Raw genomic sequence first — 21,725 nt, 5'->3', positions numbered from 1 at the left:
TCAAAGACGGTGCCTCATACTGGGGCAAGACTCCACGGGTGTGCTGGCTCGACCGTATCCTGGCCAAGTGACCATTCATTGCGAACAACCCTCGACAGAGTGTGCAGGCCATTTAACCAGAAGGGAGCAAACACCCTCAGTGTAGTACTGAGGGAGTGCTGCATTGTCAGAGCTGCGACATTAAACCGAGGCCCTGCCTGTTCAGGTGGGCGCAGAAGATCCAATGGAACGATTTGAAGAGGACCAAGCAGGTCTCCCAGTGTCCTGGGCAACATCCCTCCCTCAACCAAAAGCAGGTTAATGGTCATTCATCTCTTGCTGTTAGTGGGACTCCAAATTGACTTAGCTACTTTAATATGACTGCACTTCAAAAAAAGAGACAGTAATCCATTGATGGTGAAGCTCTGCCATCCCAAGAATGTGATAAGGCACTATATTAACGCAAGTTCCTTTCTTCCTTCCCGTCTTCACCCAATATTTCCCTCATGCACACATACAAAAACTCACTCTTCAGAACGGTACACAGGTTAACAAAGAGCTCAGCTTGATTTTGCTCCCCTCCCTAGTCTGAGCAAGGTGCGGCCAATTAGAACATCCCCACCACTGGCCCAGCCAAGATCAGTAAACTCAGCACAGATCGGGAAGGTTTGAATGATCTAGTTAAACAGAAGCCACAGTCACTGGAGACCTTTATAGCTGCTTACCGAGTGTCCGGGAAAATACTGGCAGGGCTGAGCTCAAAACAAGCAACGACACACAGTTCCCGATTATCTAGATAAAACAGATTGATCAAAAGATTTTACACATCACGATAAAGATAATGGTATCCTTTAAACAGCTTTGATCAGGCCATATCTGGAATACTTGTGTTCAGTTTTGGTCCCCTTACATGGTGCGGGACATGGTGCGGCTCTAGAAAAGGTTCAGAGGAGGCCCACTAGATTGATAACCTAGTTTAAGGGCTCTTTAAACTAGGTTACCAGAGAGAACAGTGGCTTTTTACTTTGGAAACAGATAGACTTCAAGGGGATATGATTGAGATCCTTAAAATAATGAAAGGATTAGACTGTCCACATGGATAGGCTACTTCAGCTTGATAGGTTAGGAAGGACCGGGGACATAAAAGCATAGAACTATGTTAGATGCTAGAAGGCAAGTCTTTTCACAGAATCTTAACTCTGCAATAAACTGCTGGCACATCAGGTAAGTGCGACTCACTGCAAGCATTCAAAAGGGAGCTGTGAATGGCTGACATCTCTCTATACAGAAGGCAGCGGAGTCATTGGGGCCAGTGTCACTCGTCACTGTGTGATCACCTCCAGGGGTCAGGAGAGGATGGCTGCAGAGTTTCTTTGCTTAAATTGACCAAACTTTTTTTTGCCTTTCCCAGGAGAATGAGACTGCCAGTGGGGGGTGGTGAGGGGGGTGTAAGACGGTGTGTGTAAGCCACAGCATGCAGGGACGGAACCAGTGGGTTTTCCCCTGTCCTCTTTTGCATGTTTGTAACGCACTACCTGATGGCCGTATTCAAATATTAATCATTGCAGAATATCCAATAGAACAAGCTGAACAGTGCTGCTATGTCATTGGGAAGTACAGCTTAATTGATGACTAACCTTCGCCCTTGTACGATGGGCAGCACCCAGAAAGGCATAGTTTGCACATAGCCTTTAGTAACCAAGTTACATTTCTTTACAGCCCCAAGTACTTTGCAGATTTACAAATAAGTCATAATATTGTGAGGTAATGCATTTGGGGAGGTGCAACAATGCAAGGGAATACATGATAAATGGGAGGATACGGAGAGGTGTGGGGGAACAGAGGGATCTTGGAATGCATGTCCGCACATCCTTAAAAAGGTAGCAGGACAGGTCAATAAGGTAGTTAAAAAGACATACTGAATGTTTTCCTTTATTAGCTGAGGCGTGGAATACAAGAGCAGGGAGGGTTTATGCTTGAACTGTATAAAACACTAGTTAGGCCACAGCTGCAGTACTGCGTGCAGTTCTGGTCACCGCATTACAGGAAAGATGTGATTGCACGAGAGAGGGTGCAGAGGATGTTGCCAGGACTGGAGAATTTTAGCTATGAGGAAAGATTGGATAGGCTGGGGTTGTTTTCATTGGAACAGAGGAGGCTGAGGGGAGACCTTATTGAGGTGTATAAAATTATGAAGGGCCTAGAGTGGATAGGAAGGACCTTAGCACAGGGGTCAATACCAGTGAGCATTGATTTAAAGTAGTTGGTCGAAGGTGTGATGTATTAATGCTTGGGGGTCACCAGACACCAGAGAGCGCCGCGGTCGGAGGTCATCGGGCTGTACGCATGTGGCATGTGTGCTTGGTCACCTGTATATAAGCTGGGTAGTCTTTGTCACGCTGGCACTCTTGGGCTGGAATAAAGATCGATCAGGTTGCACCTGAGTGAGTTTACAGTAACCAGACTCGAGTCATTACAATTGGCGACGAAGTAATTTAAGAACCTTCGCATGCACAATGGCACTGTTGGAATCCTGGAGAGATTCGTGGAGGGCGGATTTTGTCGACCGCTTGGATCAGTATTTTGTGGCCAATGGCATGGAGGCAGAGGCCCACGCAGTTAAGCACAGGGCAGTTCTCCTCACCGTTTGTGGTCCGAAAATTTACGGCCTCATGAAGCCTGTACGTCCGGCGGTAAAAGGGTCCGAGGAATTGTGAACATTGGTGGGTAACCATCTGAAACCACAAGAGGGGATCATCATATCACGCTACCGTTTCTACACGCATGTTCATGCTGAGGGCCAGGACGTGTTGGGATTTGTCGCCGACCTGCGACGTCTTGCTGAGCCGTGTAAGTTCGGGAACATGCTGGAAGATATGCTGCGTGGTGCAATCCTCAGGAAGCTGTTGGCTGCAGAGACGCTGGATTTGAAACAGGCCATCGCGACTGCCCAGGCATGCATGACGACGGATTTGAGGCAGATATCATCGACAAGTACTGTAAACATAGAAAATAGGTGCAGGAGTAGGCCATTCGGCCCTTTGAGCCTGCACCACCATTCAAATGATCATGGCTGATCATTTTTGCAACTTTAATACCCCATTCCTGCTTTCTCTCCATACCCCTTGATCCCTTTAGCCGTAAGGGCCACATCTAACTTCCTTTTGAATATATCTAACGAACTAGCAGCAACAACATTCTATGGTAGAGAATTCCACAGGTTCACAAGATGGCGCGTCTTCAGGCAGAGCTGCTTATGCGAAACTTGCCGCTGCTCAGAGCCCACCAACTGGTTTGATCCAGATTTCACCCTGTTGGCGTTGCGGGGGCAATCATCGGCCTTATATCAGTGTCGGTTTAGACAATACTCATGCAATGGATGTTCGAAAGTGGAGCATCTTCACAGGATGTGTCCACAATGGAGCAAGCGTGGTGCGGCTTACAACGTGGTTGATGAGGACCAGTTCAGTGATGGCCCGGATACGCAACCTGAGGAAGTGAATGGACTGTATTGGTTCCTGAGCAAGAGCCAGGCGATAGTCGTTAATGTGAAGCTGAATGGTGTGCCTGTATCAATGGACCTGGCCACGGGTGCGAGCCAGTCGATAATGAGTCAAAGGACATTCGACAAGCTGTGGGACACTAAGGCTGCGAAACCGAAGCTGAGTCCAGTCAATGCCAGGTTACGTATTTACACCAAGGAACTCAGACCGGTGCTCGGCAGTGCAGCAATTGAGGTGTCATATAACGGTGTGGTTCACGAACTACCATTATGGATCATCCCAGGTAATGGTTCAACAGGAATTGGCTCGAGAAAATCAAGCTGAACTGGAATGATGTCAAGATGTTGTCCTCGGTGGATGATACTTCATGTGCTCAAGTATTGAAAAAGTTTCCTTCTTTGTTTGAACCGGGCATTGGTAATTTTACGGGAGCCAAGGTGCAGATTCACCTGGACTCCAATGCAAGGCTGGTCTATCACAAAGCTCGGTCTGTTCCATACATGATGAGGGAGAAGGTTGAAATTGAGCTTGACAGACTCCAGCGTGAAGGGATCATATCACTGGTCGAGTTTAATGAGTGGGCTAGTCCCATTGTTCCTGTGTTGAAGAATGATGGCACTGTCAGGATTTGTGGAGACTACAAGGTTACGATTAACCGATTTTCGAAACAGGATCAGTATCTGTTACCGAGGGCTGATGACCTGTTCGCCATGCTAGCTGGTGGAAAGTCGTCCACGAAACTGGATCTGACATCGTCCTACATGACCCAGGAGCTTGTCGACACTTCGAAGAAACTCACCTGCATCAACACCCATAAAGGACTGTTCACCTACAACAGGTGTCCTTTTGGGATTCATTTGGCTGCAGCCATATTTCAGAGGAATATGGAGAGTTTACTGAAGTCCGTTCCTAGAACTGTCGTGTTTCAAAATGACATTCTGGTCACAGGTCGCGACATTGTTGAACATCTGAAGAGGAGAAATCTCAAGACCAGGCTTTCTCTTGTTCATCCTGATTTGAATGATCATGTTGAAAACGGACGTCAAAGTCAGCAATGGTGTAATGATCGTGTTGCCGTGTCACGTGACATCGCGGTCAACGATCCGGTTTATGTACTGAACTATGGTCAAGGTCCAAAGTGGATCGCCGGCACTGTTACAGCCAAGGAGGGTAACAGAGTGTTTATTGTCATGCTCAAGAATGGGCAAACATGCAGGAAACACCTTGACCAGGTTTATCTGCGGGACACGGATGAACTGGAACCGAGTGAGGAAGATGCAGTCAGTGACCAACCAAACATTGTTCACTCATCAGAGCACTCTGCTGACATTACTGACTCTGAACCTTCAGTCTCTGATGTGGTCATGACCACTCCCATCAGATCGGCTACTCAGCCCTGTCTCAACGGACTCAGAACGCTCGCCCAGAACCAAAGTTGAACTGAGACGATCAACTGGTGAGAGGAAAACCCCAAACCGTCTTAATTTGTAAAAAGACTGTTGTTAAGATTTTAAAAGGGGGATGTTATGTATTAATGCTTGGGGGTCACCAGAGGGCGCCGCGGTCGGAGGTCATCAGGCTGTACGCATATGGCATGTGTGCTTGGTCACCTGTATATGAGCTGGGTGTCTTTGTCACGGTGGCACTCTTGGGCTGGAATAAAGATGGATCAGGTTGCACCTGAGTGAGTTTACAGTAACCAGACTCTTGAGTCATTACAGAAGGATTAAAGGGGATTTGAGGGGAAATGTCTTCACCCAGAGGGTGGTGGGGGTCTGGAACTCTGCCTGAAAGGCTGGTAGAGGCAGAAACCTTCACCATATTTAAAAAGTACTTGGATGTGCACTTGAAGTGCCGTAACCTACAGGATTACGGACCGAGAGCTGGAAAGTGGGATTAGGCTGGGTAGCCTCTGGTCGGCCGGCACGGATACAATGGGCCGAATGGCCTTCTTCCGTGTCGTAATTTTTCTATGATTCTATAATAAGAACATAAGGATCACAGATATTTACACACAATTCTAGAATCAGATTGACCAATGGGAGATTTGGAAGGGGAAGCGAGCCACAGGTCTTCTCTTGCCCAAAGCATTGTGTTGCAGTTACCCAAGCTTGTAATGGTGTACACAAGAAAATACAGAACAATGTGGCATTTTAGAATACAACCAGGTCTAACCACTAAAATAGACTTTGACGCACAAGTGCTCTCAGAGAAGAAATGATTTTAAACAGACACATCTCCGACTATTAACACCTACCTTGGTCATGGTGGTGTCCTGTTTCCTGGGGGCAAGTTTGATGAAAAGTGGGGAACTGTAAAACCCAACAACTGAGGACACCATTAAGTAGCTGCATTGAAGTTAAGGTGCAATAAAAAGACTCAACATGCCGGACAAAAACTAGTTTGAGAGCATTAGAAACTTTTTTTTGGGGGGGGGGGGGGGGGGGAAGAAAGCAGAACCAAGTGTGCCCGAAACAAGGTCTGCAAAATACAGAGTACATGTGCGTGCCAATTCTTTTATCCCATTCAGTGACAGCTGTGACTCAGTGGGCAGCACTCTTGCCTCTGAGGTCGCGGGTTCAAGTTCCACTCCAGAGACGAGAGCACATAATCTAAGCGGACACTCCCAGTGCAGTACTGAAGGAGTGCCGCACTGTCGGAGGTGCCGTCTTTCCAATAAGACATTAAACCGAAGGCCCCATCTGCTCTCTCGGGTGAATGCAAGTGATCCCACGACACTATTTTAAAGAACAGGGGAGTTCTCCCCAGTGTCGTGGCCAATATTTATCCCCAATCAACATCAGTAAAACAGATTATCTGGTCATTATCACATTGCTGTTTGTGGGAGCTTGCTGTGCGCAAATTGGCTGCCGCGTTTACCACATTGCAACAGTGACGACACTTCAAGATGTACGTCAGAGGAGGGGAGCACATCAGTTTCTGCCACGCTGCCATGCACTCCCTTGGCAGGCCCTCTCCTGAGCGAGCCTTGTGCCAGGCAATCAGGGAGGAAACAGGAGTCCCCGAGAGGCTGCTGACATCAGGGCCTTGCTGACTGCTGCTGGAGAGCCCCGTGGAACAACTCTGGGGGAAGGGTGGAAGAGGGTTTACAACTCTTTGATCCGGGAGAGTCCTGGGGCAGGGCCTTGCATCGGGCCTCTCCAGGCACCCCAACACCGGGGGTGCCCAATGGACATGCGAACGGCAAACTGAGACAGGTCGTTGGGAACACATCCTCACTCGCATTGTGGCACTTGGCCTGCGCTTACCACAGGTGAAGATCTGTGGGGGAGCCTCCTGGTGGAGCGCAAAGGGGGAGGAGACCTGACAAAACAGGACGCCATCAGTCTTTACCAAGTCCCGCTCACCCATCACACCCTGTGCTCGCTGACCTACATTGGCTCCCGGTTAAGCAACGCATCGATTTCAAAATTATCATCCTTGTGTTCAATGTCTGCGCTCCTCTAATTCTGCCCTCCTGAGCATCCCTGATTATAATCGCTCAACCATCGGTGGCCGTGCCTTCTGTTACCGAGGCCCCAAGCTCTGGAACTCCCTCCCTAAACCTCTCCGCCTCCTCTCTACCTCGCTCTCCTCCTTCAAGATGCTCCTTAAAACCGACCTCTTTGACCAACCTACTCTAATGTCTACTTGTGTGGCTCGGTGTCAAATTTTTCTCACATCACACTCCTGTGAAGCGCCTTGGGACGTTTAAGGCACTATATAAATGCAAGTTGCTGTTGTTGAAAGGATACAAAATCAGAACAACTTCCACAGCAGCTCCAAGTGAACCAAACATAGAGAGAGAGTCTTTCCCCAGAAAAGGATCCTAGAATAGAAAAAAAGCACTTAATAGCACTGCAAAAAAAAAAAAATCACATCATAACAGAGTAACTGAAGGTTCAAAACACCTCAAAAGTTGGCTTTAATGTGACAGACATTTTTAGGGGGCGGGATGAGGGAGAAGAAAGGAAAGAGGGAGTGAGGAAGTTGGGGGAGGGTAAAAAGAGGCGTGTATTGGGGAACAGCCAGGATTCGTGTGTGATGATCACTACCTGAAGCTCACTGCCGGAAGCGTACTGGAGGGATGTCAAGACTGGGTAGTCAAAATGCTTGCACACAGGAGCCTTCTAGGTTCACACATGAGGAATGGCCATTTAGAGGTGCTATTAGACAGTTGTCAGTACCTGTGACACTTGTAATTCAGCATAAAGTGGGGAGGATACAAAATTCAGAAATCCACCATCACACTGCAAGAGCAACCTGAAAACACTCAGCTGCCATTTCCCTGCAATACACAACCGAGATACTGAACGTGATGAAAAGGAAAAAACTGCAAATGCTTGAGGTACATACCTAGCTTGTCCACATCTGGAAAGAGAAGAGAAAGGCTAACTTTGTACCATCAGCCCTCTTCAAAACCAGAGACGAGTTGCAAAGGGTCAACCTATCTTTCCCATTCCAGACCAACACAGTGCACGTTGCAGTCTTTTCTGTTCGGAATTCAGATACTGTCTGTACGCAGTACGAGAGCTCCCCCTCCAGGTCACTAGAGCTAGTGCACGATATAACCTCAAAAACGTTTGGGGACAATACAGCATTACAATCCAGCTCAAGAGGCTGGAGGCCACCCATTCAGACAAACTATATACAATTTATTTTTATTGACGTCAATGCATTTTGTTCCTCCACTTGTGTCCAGAACAAAGGAGGATTTGTCTCGAGTTGCTGGGAAGCTTACTGTCAAACACTAGTTTTGAAAATGGAGCTGGATCAGGCTCTGTTACACAATGCTCAGAATCAAACATGCCAACTCTCAACACACACAATTAAGTGGCTTCAATCTGCAAGATGAACATTCAATAAGTTAGGTTTCACTCCAGTAGCAGTGTACAGGCAATCAGCCTGGTTAAAGAACTCACAACGTGCAATTGTCCCCGCAATCAGCCACTAGTTATGTATATTTAGCTTTCGAGACTTCCCCTTTGCTGATTTTTGGGCAAGATAAAGTCAGTGTAGTCATTCTAGCTACAGGACAATAGCCAGACAAAAGCTACAGGAACAGGTTGTACAAATCTGGGAAATGTGAGCTTCTACACTTCACAATACTATAGGTGTGTCATAGGAACAGGAGGCCATTCAGCCCCTCGAGCCTGTTCTGTCATTCAATGAGATCAAGGCTGATCTGTATCTTAACTCCATATCCCCACTGTTGTTCCATAACCCTTAATACCCTCACCCAACAAAATCTATCACACACACTTTCCCAACTCGAGGATGCGTGGCTTTTAAAATTGGGGGCGAGGTGAGATTTTTGGTGTAACCAGGTGACTGTAGATGATTGTACACCCAGCCATGTATGTGAATAGGACACACACAAACAGCAGAATTCAATGACATGTTTCGCTTGATTTCAAGTGCTTTACCTGCATTCCTTTGGGCATGGCTGTTTCATCAATAAGCAATTCAAAGACATGGAATCCCACCAGCAGGACGGAGATACCCTGAAATAACACCAATGATAAACACATCAACTGGGAAGAATAGTGAACTGCAGCCAGTTAGTCAGACAACACGCTCAGTCCCAGAACAGTAGAGCTGAAGCTGCATCGCTCCGCGTTTCAGGAGCACTGTACTCATTCAAGTGCTGCCTTTTCGACTCTCAACACTGATGGGACGATATAAAGTAAGTATGGGGCCGTCCCAACCAAACTCTGAGCATGAGCCCCCAGCACAACCCTTCTCTGCACTCAGACGGGATTGGAAAATGAAAGGCTCACAGTGGCACAATAGGAATTGTGGCACATTGTTGAGGCAGAGCAGAGATACCTTGTGCAGAGTTTGGCCTGTGAGGTACCTCACCTGGAAGTGCTTGATGCCAACGCTAGCTGCAAAGTGTTGCACTGTTGAGCACAGGCATCCCCATTTGGGGAATACAACATTTAAAAAAAAACTCAAGAACCAGATTTGGTTTGACCACATACTTTAATATTTAGAAATTGGTGTAAGGTTTATTTGTGGGTCAAATAATGTACGATTCCTGGCTCGCGACACATCGGGACTCAAACAGGAGCCAAACATGTTCGTGCCAAAGGTCAACAATTCATCTCAATGAGGCCGTTCATGTGAAGTCGGGTTTGCTGGATTCAGGCATAACAAGCACAATCAATTAACTCCTGCATAAAACAAGTTTATTTCAAAACAGAGGAGCGGTTCATCATTTTTTGAGAGTTATGCAAATGAGTCACTCCTGAAACACAGTGGCTGAGCTGGAGATGGAGCTACCGGCTTAAAAAATATAAAAGATCAGTATTACTTTATAGCATGCAGCCTCTCATTAAAAGCCTTGCAGCTCGAGAGGACAGGAGGGAGTCTCAAAACAGAATTCTCCATCCAAAGAATTTCAACATCTTAGAATTATAAAATGCACAATGGCCACAAAATCAACTTCCAGATCACTTTGCAATAAACCTGCAGTAATGAAGTCACATTAGTACAGTATGTTCTGTTCATACCTCACAGACGACAATCCCATTCCCCCAATAAAACAGGAACTGTTGCAGAATGGACACCATGGAGCAATTGAGAATGCAACCTTTCCAAAAGGCCCAGCTCTCCTATTCAAAAGGAGCATGCTCTCTAAAAGCAAACTTTAATGAAACCCTGCCTTAAAGACACTGGATTTTAAATTGCACTCTCCCAAACACTGCCATTTTGGATTCAGGACTTCAAGAAGCTAGGCTCTCCCATCAAAAATTTGTTGCAGCATTCCAGCCATCCACAATTTCCAAAGTTGTGAAAAAATGCTACGGGTAATTATCCCCAGCAATTCCTTAGTTGAAAAGCTTTAGGTAAGACTTTGTTTATAGCAAGGACGCTTTTAAGATGTTCCAGGAGGAAAATACACACAATTCAATCCTGATAAGATCATATTTTGTTTTGAAGAGAAACACGCAGGATTTCTGCAAACAGCAGTTACACAGACAACTTGCAAACCTTTCAGTTCAACTCAAAACAAAAAGCATAAAACTGCTTACAACAAGGAGGTCAGACTATAAAGTGTGCCGCTGCCTCCAGGTAACCTTTGACAGTGGGTTGGCTGTACTTAGTTGGCAAAGCATTAAAAAGAGTTTACAGAACACTTTGTAGTTAACGTTCCGTGTGATCAGCAGTTGTGGACAATGAGTGAACAAGATGTGATTGGGTACATTGCATTCTATGCTTGGACGAGGCGTGCATTTATCTGAAGTGGACTGTAATGAACTAATTTGGGGGGGGGTTGGTTCTTTGTATCATTGTAACATGGATGTAGACGGTGTCCTTCGAATACGAAACAAATTCATTTGAGATATATGAAATGGCCATGGAGTAGAAATAGGTCAAAGTTTCCATTCATTACAGGTGGACAGGCTGGAATCTCTTCACTTCACCAAAACCCAACCAACATGTTAACACTTACCGTCAATGCCAGAAGGAGCAGCATGGCCAACGGGTACCCCAGGTTCCTTTGCCAGGGTGATGCTCTTCGCCTCATTTCTGTAGGGACAGACTTGTTGTTAGATGTCTCGCACTTTGCATGAGGTATCAAAAAAGACGCTGCTCTAGTTTACAGTAATAATTCTCTCTCACACACAGCTAATTCAATGTTTCTATCCTTACCCAACTTAAGCCTCCTGGTGTGGATACTCCGGAACTGATTTTTGAGGGACTCCACACTGAAAAACACCCAGCAGGATGACATCTTGCCTGCTGCCATAAGAGAAAACGATGCATTAGCAACAACTTTGCTTTTAAATTCCTTTTAAAAACAGATATAATTGGCCTAAACTTCTCCATTCAACCCAAGATCAAACTTCCCATTGCAACGATCGGCTATCTTCGGGCATGAAGCTACACAGCTCAACGTATCGCTCTTCATGACTTATACTTTTGACTTCTAATTTTTTTTTTGACAGAAAAGAAACAGCTATTAAATCCTGCTTAGCTTATTCCATTATTATTGATGACAAGGCAGCACATGTACCCAAGTATTACTGAAGGCAAGAACTTATTTTGCTTACCATTTAACTTATGCAGCACAGCAGCCTCCTCAAACCGTGTACAGTTGAGTTGTTCGTCTAGATCCTCCAAAAGCTAAAACAAAATGTAAAGGAATATGATGAATGATGCATTTGCTCCCCCACTCCCACCTTCAACAACAACGTGTATTTATATTTATATAGCGCCTTTAACGTAGTGAAACATCCCAAGGAGCTTCACAGGGGTGTCAAATTGACACCAGCCACAAAAGAAAAAAGTGTTATGAGGACAGATGACCAAAAGCTTGGTCAAAGAGGTCGGTTTTAAGGAGCGTCAAAGGAGGAGAAAGAGGTAGAGAGGAGGAGAGGTTTAGCGAGGGAATTCCAGAGTTTAGGGCCCAGGCAGCTGAAGGCACGGCCACCGATGGTGGAGCGATGGAAATCAAGGATGCCCAAGAGGCCAGAATTGGAGAAGCAGAGAGATCTCGGAGGGTTGCAAGGCCGGAGGAGGTCACAGAAATAGGTAGGCGTAAGGCAATGGGAGGATCTGAACACAAGGTTAAGGATGAGAATTTTAAAATCAAGGTGTTGCCGGACTGGGAGCCAATGTAGGTCAGCGAGCACAAAGGGTGATGGGTGAACGGGACTTGGTGCAAGGTAGGATACGGGCAGAATTTTGGATGAGCTCAAATTTATGGAGGGTGGGAGGCCGGCCAGGGGAGCATTGGAATAGTCAAGTTATGATGGGGGCTTGATTGAACATCTCATCCGAAAGACGTCACCTCCAACAGTGCAGCACTCCCTCAGTACTGGCACTGGAGCGTCAGCCTGGACTATGTGCTCGTTTTTGGAGCGGGGCTTTAATCCATGACTTTCTGACTCAAGAGGAGAGAGTGCTACCCACTGAGCCACGGCTACATTTATGAAAGTATACACGAACACTCAGGAAATTTGAAGAGGATACAATTCTTTTTGGAGCTCCTTCAGTGACTTACTGGATAAATGCACATGGTGGTGTGTAACAAGCCAGATTAGAAGCTCCCACATTTGGTTGCCCGCCAATAATTTCAGTCAGGCAACAGTTGGAATTGGGAGTGCTACAGTGCCTTGGCACTGAAATGAAAATCAGATAGGGTTCTTGCTCCCAATGATTGTCCCGTGACCCTCTGCTGCTAAAGACAGGTGTGCACACAAGACCAGGCTTGACTGTGATGGTCATACAGCCGACTGACATTATCTAGACTCACACAAAGAATGGCAACGGAGGAGATACCAGAGGATGTGCACTCTACGAAGAGCCAGCCTATTCAGGGGAACAGGGAAGAAAGTTGGGAATTATAGAACATTACCATAGATGGCGAGAGGTTGGGAAATAAGATTCCTTACCCTGGGTTTTACAAGTAGCTGCCCAGTGACAGTGAACATGCGGGACAAGCCAAAAGGAGTGCATACTGTGAAGAGAAGGAAACGTGTTACTTCTGGAAATCAAAAACCTGTGCAACTTGCTTCCTACACTCGTGCTGAATATTGGTGAATCAGACAGATTGAAATCTTCTCTGCTGCCTAACCCTGCACTAACCTGTAGCTTTTAAAGCAGGCGATCCACTGCCCTAGCAGCGATGACCAACAATATACATGCTTTTAACAGAAAAGCGTCCGACGGTTTAGTGGGGGGAGAGGAGGAGGAGAGAGGGGGGGAAAAAAAAAAAAAGTTTAAAATAAAATTTATAGAATCACAGAAATTTACAGCACGGAAAGAGGCCATTCGGCCCATTGTGTCCGCGCCGGCCGACCAAGAACTACCCAGCCTAATCCCACTTTCCCGCTCTCTGTCCATAGCCCTGTAGGTTACTTCAAGTGCACATCCAGGTACTTTTTAAATGTGGTGAGGGTTTCTGCCTCTACCACTCTTTCAGGCAGTGAGTTCCAGACCCACACCCCCCTCTGGGTGAAGACATTTCCCCTCAAATCCCCTCTAAACCTTCTACCAATTACTTTAAATCTGTGCACCGTTTGTTGACCCCTCTGCTAAGGGAAATGGGTCCTTCCTATCCACTCTATCCAGGCCCCTCATAATTTTATACACCTCAATAAGGTCTCCCCTCAGCCTCCTCTGTTCCAAAGAAAACAGCCCCAGCCTATCCAATCTTTCCTCATAGCTAAAATTCTCCAGTCCAGGCAACTTAGTGGTTTAATAACATTGAAACTAAAGTATTTTAAGACATTTCTATCATTTTTCAATTTAAATTGTAGTAAAATAATAATCAATCTGAGATCAAAGAGCTGGCTGCTAAAAGGGGCAAATCAAACTTGAATATTCTCTTCCTTGCTCAATTTTAAGAGAGGCAATCACACTCGGCAAGTCTGGGCGGTTATGATCCAGCTGTGTGGTTAACAGCTTCAGTCCGCTTCCCACATTAAATCTGTTTGAGCAAAGCTCTGTCCTCCCACTGGTCGAGGGGGAAGCACGGACACCCTGCACAGTTCACACTTGCTCAAGTGCACCATTTACAAACCATTTGAATTGAATTACTGGGTCAGTTAAGCAAACTTCATATAATGCAATGCAAACAACGGTTGTAAATGCTGCTAGCTTTCATGAGAAAGCTCAACCCAAGGCAGCACAGGCCACCATTTTATCCGAGACGGAATTACTCACAGAGGAGAAGCAGAACTCCAAATAGCGAAATGCAGGAGTAGAGGTACGGAAGGTAATAATCCCACAGATCTGTTGGTAAGAGAGAACCTGGGTTAGAATATCGACGAAACAGGAACAGAACAGCTGGGGAAGGGTCCCCGTTCTCGGCTATTAGACTCTCCTTGGCTGCAACATCTGGAAACATGCAAAGTTCCATCCCTAAATAACAGGAGAAGCGAAATGATGTGGTGCTCCAAACCAGGGGTTAGGACTGCAAGTCCCACAAGCTCGCCATCCCTGTACCGATACTATATTAAGATTTTTTTTCTTACAAATTGCACTTTTTGCTGCTATGCCCTGTCCAGCCCCTTTAGCTTCTCACAAGATACTCACCATACAGAGATTCTCTGCTAGCTGCATCATTGTTAATAATTGCAGATGCCACCCACACGATCCCCAGAACCAGGAGGGTGAGAAGGAAGAGAACAACAAAGGTTTCATACACTCGAGCCATAATTCCCTGTGGGGAAAAAAGTACAGCTTTAATGCTGGGTGCTCCTGGATTAAAAACAACTCCACCCTAATTACCGTCTTTGAGCTGAAACGGCAGGTCAGGTTAGCGGTTAGAACCAGCAACCACAATGTCGGTAGACGGTATTACCTACCCGTGTCCAGTCAATGACAAGTACCGGTTAAGGGACCGCAGAAAGTGCCAATGGCTTTGGGCAGACGAGTGCCTGGAGGGCAGTGGGACCCACGCTGCAGGAAACACCATTAATACGCAGATGAGCTAATCTTTGAATTAGCCAATCGCGTCTATAGCCTGCAACGGGTGACACAGCCGCAGTACACAATTTTAAAAATCGGATTTATATAGCGCCTTTCACGACCACTGGACATCTCAAAGCGCTTTACAGCCAAAGAAGTAATTTTGGAGTGCAGTCACTGTTGTAATGTGAGAAATGCGGCAGCCAATTTGCGCACAGCAAGCTCCCACACACAGCAATGTGATAATGACCAGATAATCTGTTTTAGTGATGTTGATCGAGTGATAAATATTGAGGGATAAATAAGTCAACAAAAGAGCAAGAAAAGCTCCAATGATAGACGACTGATGATAATAACTACCAGAGTTAAACTCCTAGCCACTTCCAAAGACCAGACCCAAACATGTCCAGCTTAAAGATGGCAGAACATTGTGGATTTTTAATTTTTTTTTTTTAAATTAAGTTTTCACCTCCTTTAAAATTACTTAATTGGGGAAAAGAATAAATGCATGAATTTTAAACTTCTAGACTAAAATGACAAGACAAACATTCTCAACAAGGTCTGCTTTAATTGGTTTAACATCATTGTGAATGGACAATTAAGACAACCAAGTTCTTGACTAGCTCAAGTTCAATCAATTGTTAGCATTAAATAATCAGGAAAGTGCAAGATTTGACCTGAGATTTGCCAAAATAACTCATCAATTCAAAACTTGTCACACAAAATAGATTACATGCAAACAGACAGGTTTACTGAATTATCATGATCAGCAAATTCAAAGCCTGGCAAGAAACGATCAACCACATACGATGGTTTAGCCATTCATCACCAGATCTGGCTGGAACACATTGCACTATCGGTCCCGCTCGCCTCGGTCAAAACTGCTCACTGCTCCAGGATCAAAGATAACTTCTTGAACCTCTCCCCCGCCCTCTCCATCCTCACCGCCAACAAGTTCAAGGAGCTCATGGATTTCTTTGCCACTAAGATGGAGACCATCTGTTCAGCTGCCTCTGCCTCTTCCCTCTCTTACCCTAGCCTAGTGGGCCAAACTTGCCTCGACCTGAACTCACATCTTTCTCTAGTTTCTCTGTGCCCTCTCTGAGCTCATTTGTCTATGCAACCCAGCTCCTGCTCTTTCAAGAGCTGTACAAATTCTGTCCTTCAGTGCTGAGCCACTTCAGCTAAGTTTAGAGGGGAGGGCTTATCCGTGTCCCAGTCGATGTGGTATATTCACTCTTCCGACTCCATGATCAGCTATTGCACTGCAGAAAGCAATGCGTACCACCCCAATTAAAGCAACACTCGTTTTATAGTGATGATTTTAATTCTGATCAGTATAGTCGCAGCCATTTACCACAGACCATCCAGGTCTTTCTGTAACACAACAATAACTCTTCTCACCTTTTTTGAGCCAGCAAATCCCTCCGATTCAGTGAAGAAGTATGCAAAAGGCATCAGGAACACCAGAGAGATATTGGAGAAGAGGAAAACCAGATTCCACAGGCCTGCAGAGAGAGTTGGAACAGTTACATTCTCTGGAGATTAGATAGAATCATAGAACGGTTACAGTACAGGAGGCCATTCGGCCATCGAGCCCGTGCCGGCTCTCTGCAAGAGCACTTCAGCCAGTCCCACTACCCGCCTTTTCCCCGTAGCCCCCAGATTTTTCTCTTTCAGGTACTTATCCAACTCCCTTTTGAAAGCCACGATTGAGTCTGCCTCCACCACCCTCTCAGGCCGTGCATTCCAGATCATAACCACTCGCTGCGTAAAAAAGTTTTTCCTCATGTCGCTTTCGGTTCTTCTGCCAATCACCTTAAATCTGTGTCCTCTGGTTCCCTACCCTTCCACCAATGGGAACAGTTTCTCTCAATCCACTCTGTCCAGATCCCTGATGATTTTGAACACTTCGATCAAATCTCCTCTCAATATTCTCTGCTCTGAGGCAAACAAGCCCAGCTTCTCCAGTCTACCTACGTAACCCACATCCCTGGAGCCATTCTTGTAAATCTTTTCTGCACCCTCTCCAAGGCCTTCACATCCTTCCTAAAGTGCAGTGCCCAGAATTGAACACAATACTCCAGTTGAGGCCGAACCAGTGTTTTAGAAAGGTTCATCATAACTTCCACTTTTATACTCTTATGGGGCCAAAAATCACCCCCGCCTGAAACGGGTTGCACCTTCCGATATGAAGCGATTTCTCCACCGCGTCAGATGAGGTGGCCTCTTTCACGAAATTCAGCGCTTTTGTCATTTTTTTTTAAGCGGATCGGAAGTTGGTCATAAATGGGGGCAGAAGTGGGGTGGTATGTACCCTAGAAGGCGGAACGGAGTCTCCGCCGCTGTCAGTCAGCAGCGGAGCGATGATGACGTTATTACGCGTGTGCGTCACCATGTCTCTCCTCTTCACTTAAAGGGGAGAGAAGCAGCGATTCTTTAGGTTCGGTCCACTGGTTTCGGCCGGGCCAATGAGGGGGTGCCAGGCTGCCTGTTAGTGGCCCTGCCGAACCCGAGGGCATAATTGTCCGGCCGACTTAAAATGGCGGCCGCGGCAATGGGCCCTCCCCTTTAATGGCCACCGTACAGCCAAGTCCCACACACAAGACAAGGTGCACAGACAGAAAAATCTTGGCGGATCGAGGATTTTTCACTCTGAATTTGGCTGGAGGTGCGAGAGATCGGCGGCGCGCGCTTTGATCACGCACTTGGGACCGGTCGGCAGCCGCAGGGCAGAAGTGGGGACCGCCAGAAAAATCCCCGAGCTGAATTTCGCTGACGGTGGCCATTGGACTGGAAGTCGGTGGCCACTTGGCTGCCCCTTTCCGGCGGATGCGGCCTTTTTGGGGAGCTAAATTTCGGCCCCGATTCACGAGGCCCAGAATCCCGTAAGCTTTTTTTTTTTAAATTAAAAAAACACTTTCTCAACCAGCTCTGCCACCTTCAACAATTTGTGCACATATACCCCCAGGTCTCTCTGTTCATGCACCTCCATTAGGATTGTACCATTTAGTTTATATTACCTCTCCTCGTTCTTTCGACCAAAATGTATCACTTCACACTTTTCTGCGTAAAATTTCATCTGCCACCTGTGCGCCCATTCCACCAGCCTGTCTAGTCTTCCTGAAGACTATCACTATTCTTCCAAGTTTTGTGTCATCTACAAATTTTGAAATTGTGTCCTGTACACCCAAGTCCAAGTTATTAATATATATCAAGAAAAGCAGTGGTCCTAGCACTGACCCCTGGGGAACACCGCTGTATACCTTCCTCCAGTCCGAAAAACAACCGTTCACCACTACTCTCCGTTTCCTGTCACTTAGTCAATTTCTTATCCAGGCTGCCACTGTCCCTTTTATTCCATGGGCTTCAACTTTGCTGGCAAGTCTATCATGTGGCACTTTGTCAAACGCCCTTTGGAAATCCATGTACACGTCAACCGCATTACCCTCATCAAGCCTCTGTTACCTCATCAAAAAACTCTATCAAGTTGGTTGAACACAATTTGCCTTTAACAAATATGTGCTGGCTTTTAATGAATCCACACTTGTCCAAGTGACTGTTAATTTTGTCCTTGATTACTGTTTCTAAAAGTTTCCCTACTCCAGAGGTTAAACTGACTGGCCTGTAGTTGCTGGGTTTATCCTTACACCCATTTTTGAACAAGGGTGTAAACATTTGCAACTCTACAGTCCTCTGGAGAAGAGACTTATCTGTTGGCACCTGACTAATTAATTTTGAATACCTCTGCTACACAACAATTGGCGACTGCAGCCAGTGCTGGTGCTCGGTATTCCAAGGAAGCTTAATTATCGGAAATAGCCACCAGAACTGAATGCTAATTTGGAACACAAGCTCTATTGGAAGGTAAATCATTTCAAGGAAATAATTTTCACCCTATGCATTGGAGACTTCAATTTTAAAATCCTTTAAAAAAAAATGTCCAGCACTTAATTCAGATTAGATCTCAGGTTGCCAACTCTGGTTGAATGCATTCCTGGAAGTTTCATCACGTGACGCAAAACGTCCATCTTCACAGTGCCCCGCCTGCCCACACCATTTGGTAAGTGAACAGACTAAGTTAGCCAATTGGATGATTCTTGACTGTCAGTCAAATATATCACCCTCCCCTCCCCTTAAATCTCAAATATTTTTGTAACTAAAACAAGTAAGTGTCCAAAGTAAATGGAAAAAGCTTTTTTCCAATACTCCAATGATTTTTCTCCCTGATTAATCTCCTGCACACTGCTACAACCAATCTTGGTTATCTGGGGACTCCAGGCCAATCCTGGAGGGTTGGCAACCCTAATTATAGCCAGCATTTTGGGCCCTGTGAGACTGATGCCTACACTACAGAAGACGAGCATTATTAAAACATGGCCACTTTCCGCAAAGCTAGAAATCGTGTGTGTTACCCGATTTCACCACTAGATGGCAACTTTAGCTCACTCCTGAGGAACCTGTCTCGTTGCTGAAAAGTGCAGAAATCAGTACTTCAAATAAAAAGCTAACAACCCAAATTCAAAGAAAGAAAGCGTTAATTTTGTAAAAAGAAATTCAGACTTTTAGCTGCATTAATGATAAAACTGTAATTCAGGCCAATAACTTCAGGTAGCCAGAAATATGGCGAGTAAAAACGAAATGAGGAACACAGTTCGTGAGCAGCGGATTTTGTTTTTGAACTCTATGGCCAGCCAATTAGACCGGGGTGGCCATTCCTGGTCCTGCACATTCCTACGTTCACACACACACACACACACACACACACACACACTTTTGGCAGGGTTGCCAGTCGGTGATCAACAGAAGGAGCCCTGGCTCATGTTCCTCTCTTTAGCAATGAGCCAGAGACCAAATGTACCACCTTAATTACTGCCTCAGCTAAAAGCAGTTAACTCAAGAGATACTCTCATCAGCTGTTCTGCTCTTGTACAAGGACACATCCTATTTGGAGCTGAAGTGATTCCTATTCATTTTTTTTTAAACCCACCACCACAGATAACAGTGACTGATTTAAAAAAAAAAATAAAATGACTTTGCAAAACTGGCAAGCTTCACCATAATTTAGCTTTTTAAAACCGCATTACAATCTCAAATTGCCAACTCTCTAGGGCTCTGTTCTGCTCCACAGCTATAGTCAAAGCACCACTCCATAACCAGTTGCCAGGAGTGCTTTGCCAGTTTAGTACTGTACAGCTTTTCCTCTGCATCCTAAATCAAGCTGACCGCCTCCATTAGCACAAATAGCAAGCTGAAGGGCTGGAGCTCAGTCCTGGATTTGAAATGTTGCATCTTTCACTCGAGAATGTGGCTCCTCAGTAAGCGTACTGCCCAATCACAGCTAACTTCATTTAAAAAAAACTCTGCAGTCTGGTCAATCCGACACATTACCTGGAACCGGACAACATTGGTATTCAGGCTCCCAATTACTTACCATGAATAAGCGAACCATTCAACCACTGCATGTAATAGTTTTCTGGCAATGAAAGCAGGATCTCATTGCTAATAATTGAAAATGGAAGGAGAAAGACTGCACCAGCAGATACTGCAAGGGTGAATGTGCACATCCATAACCTAGTCAAAAAAAAAAGTTACTATTAATCAACTTGTGTGTACTGTTGTTGTAGTGTATTTGCTTCATGGGTTCTTTGCTTAAGAAGTCACAGCGACACATTTGCTGCAAATAACTAGTTGGTTTATTAGCAAAGGTTTAACAATCAAATTGAACCCTACCAGTTAATCCACCAGACTCACAACTGCACACCTCATCGTGGATCCCCCGAACCCAACTGGCTGGGGTTTTATTGAGTCTTATGAACATCACATGACTGGATAAGCCACTCACAGGCAACAGCCTGTTAGCAGACTCACAGGTACATGCATTACAGTTGTGTTTTTCTAGAAGTTGTCAAATCTATGTCTCGCCGAAGGAGAAACACCTTCCACTGAGCACATGGCTCAGACGTGGCAGAGATGTGAGGCAGAGCTCAGTTCCTTCTAAAAGGTAGCTAGCTGACTGCAGATCCTCCATTCTCTTACCTTCGAGCTGCACTCCAAAATACCACGCCGACTGCAGAGGGAACCCATTGCAGAAAGGATCCACAAAAATGCTGCCTCGAGAGTCTTCCAAGGGGTTAAGCCCGCGTTTTGCGGGAGAACAAATGCAGGGAAACCAGTCATGTGTGTTTGCACTCGCCAGTTATTCCATAAAATATTGGAGCCACCTTCCCTGGGGGAAAGTAGTTTTATATTTCTGTAAACAGGGGCTCCTCAGTATTTCAAACAATGTAGATAATCCTCTGAACACCATGGTCACACTTGAAACTGGTAACATTTTATAAACGTTTAAAAAAATATATGCTCAGGGCTTGAACCGCTTAATTATTGGCAAAGATGTTGGGTTTCTCACAGGACGCAGTCTAGTCCACCCATGGAGAATGGTGCATGAAGATTGAACCTAGTCAGGTGAGATACAGCACAGGAGGAAGCCATTCGACTCAAGAGTTTGTGCCGGCTCTTTGGAAGAGCAATTCAGTTAGTTTCCCCCCCCCCCCCCCCCACCCCCCGCTCATTCCCCATAGCCCTGCATCTTTTTTCTCCTTCAGGTATTTATCCAATTCCCTTTTGAAGGCTATTGAATCTGCCTCCACCACCCTCTCAGGCCGTGCATTCCAGATCCTAACCACTCGCTGCGGAAAAAGTTTTTCCTTGTGTCGCCTTTGGTTCTTCTATCAATCACCTTCAATCTGTGCCTTTACAACTAGTTTGTTGTTTAACAAATTATCACTCTATATCCTATGTGGGGCACATCGTTAAATA

At 45.7% G+C, this 21,725-nt stretch overlaps 1 protein-coding gene across 2 annotated transcripts in view; it reads right to left on the bottom strand.

Moving 5' to 3' along the window:
• Window positions 1-21,725, bottom strand: part of lmbr1l (limb development membrane protein 1-like) — a 72,280-nt gene that overhangs the window by 12,634 nt on the left and 37,921 nt on the right. Inside the window, exons 4-15 of one of the 2 annotated variants that reach the window (XM_070869508.1) lie at window positions 20,341-20,480; window positions 16,311-16,414; window positions 14,532-14,658; window positions 14,160-14,228; window positions 12,887-12,951; window positions 11,543-11,615; window positions 11,142-11,231; window positions 10,942-11,018; window positions 8,909-8,986; window positions 7,238-7,311; window positions 5,740-5,830; window positions 705-771 (exon numbers count right to left, since the gene is read on the bottom strand). In XM_070869508.1, the coding sequence (XP_070725609.1) occupies window positions 705-771; window positions 5,740-5,830; window positions 7,238-7,311; window positions 8,909-8,986; window positions 10,942-11,018; window positions 11,142-11,231; window positions 11,543-11,615; window positions 12,887-12,951; window positions 14,160-14,228; window positions 14,532-14,658; window positions 16,311-16,414; window positions 20,341-20,480 (1,055 nt within the window). The remainder of the gene's footprint in view (window positions 1-704; window positions 772-5,739; window positions 5,831-7,237; window positions 7,312-8,908; window positions 8,987-10,941; window positions 11,019-11,141; window positions 11,232-11,542; window positions 11,616-12,886; window positions 12,952-14,159; window positions 14,229-14,531; window positions 14,659-16,310; window positions 16,415-20,340; window positions 20,481-21,725) is intronic. The other variant, XM_070869509.1, reaches the window with a different exon arrangement.

Source organism: Pristiophorus japonicus, chromosome X (genome assembly GCF_044704955.1).
Source record: "Pristiophorus japonicus isolate sPriJap1 chromosome X, sPriJap1.hap1, whole genome shotgun sequence".
In the NCBI taxonomy this organism is placed as follows: domain Eukaryota; kingdom Metazoa; phylum Chordata; class Chondrichthyes; family Pristiophoridae; genus Pristiophorus; species Pristiophorus japonicus.
This window is presented reverse-complemented; position numbering and strand designations above follow the sequence as displayed.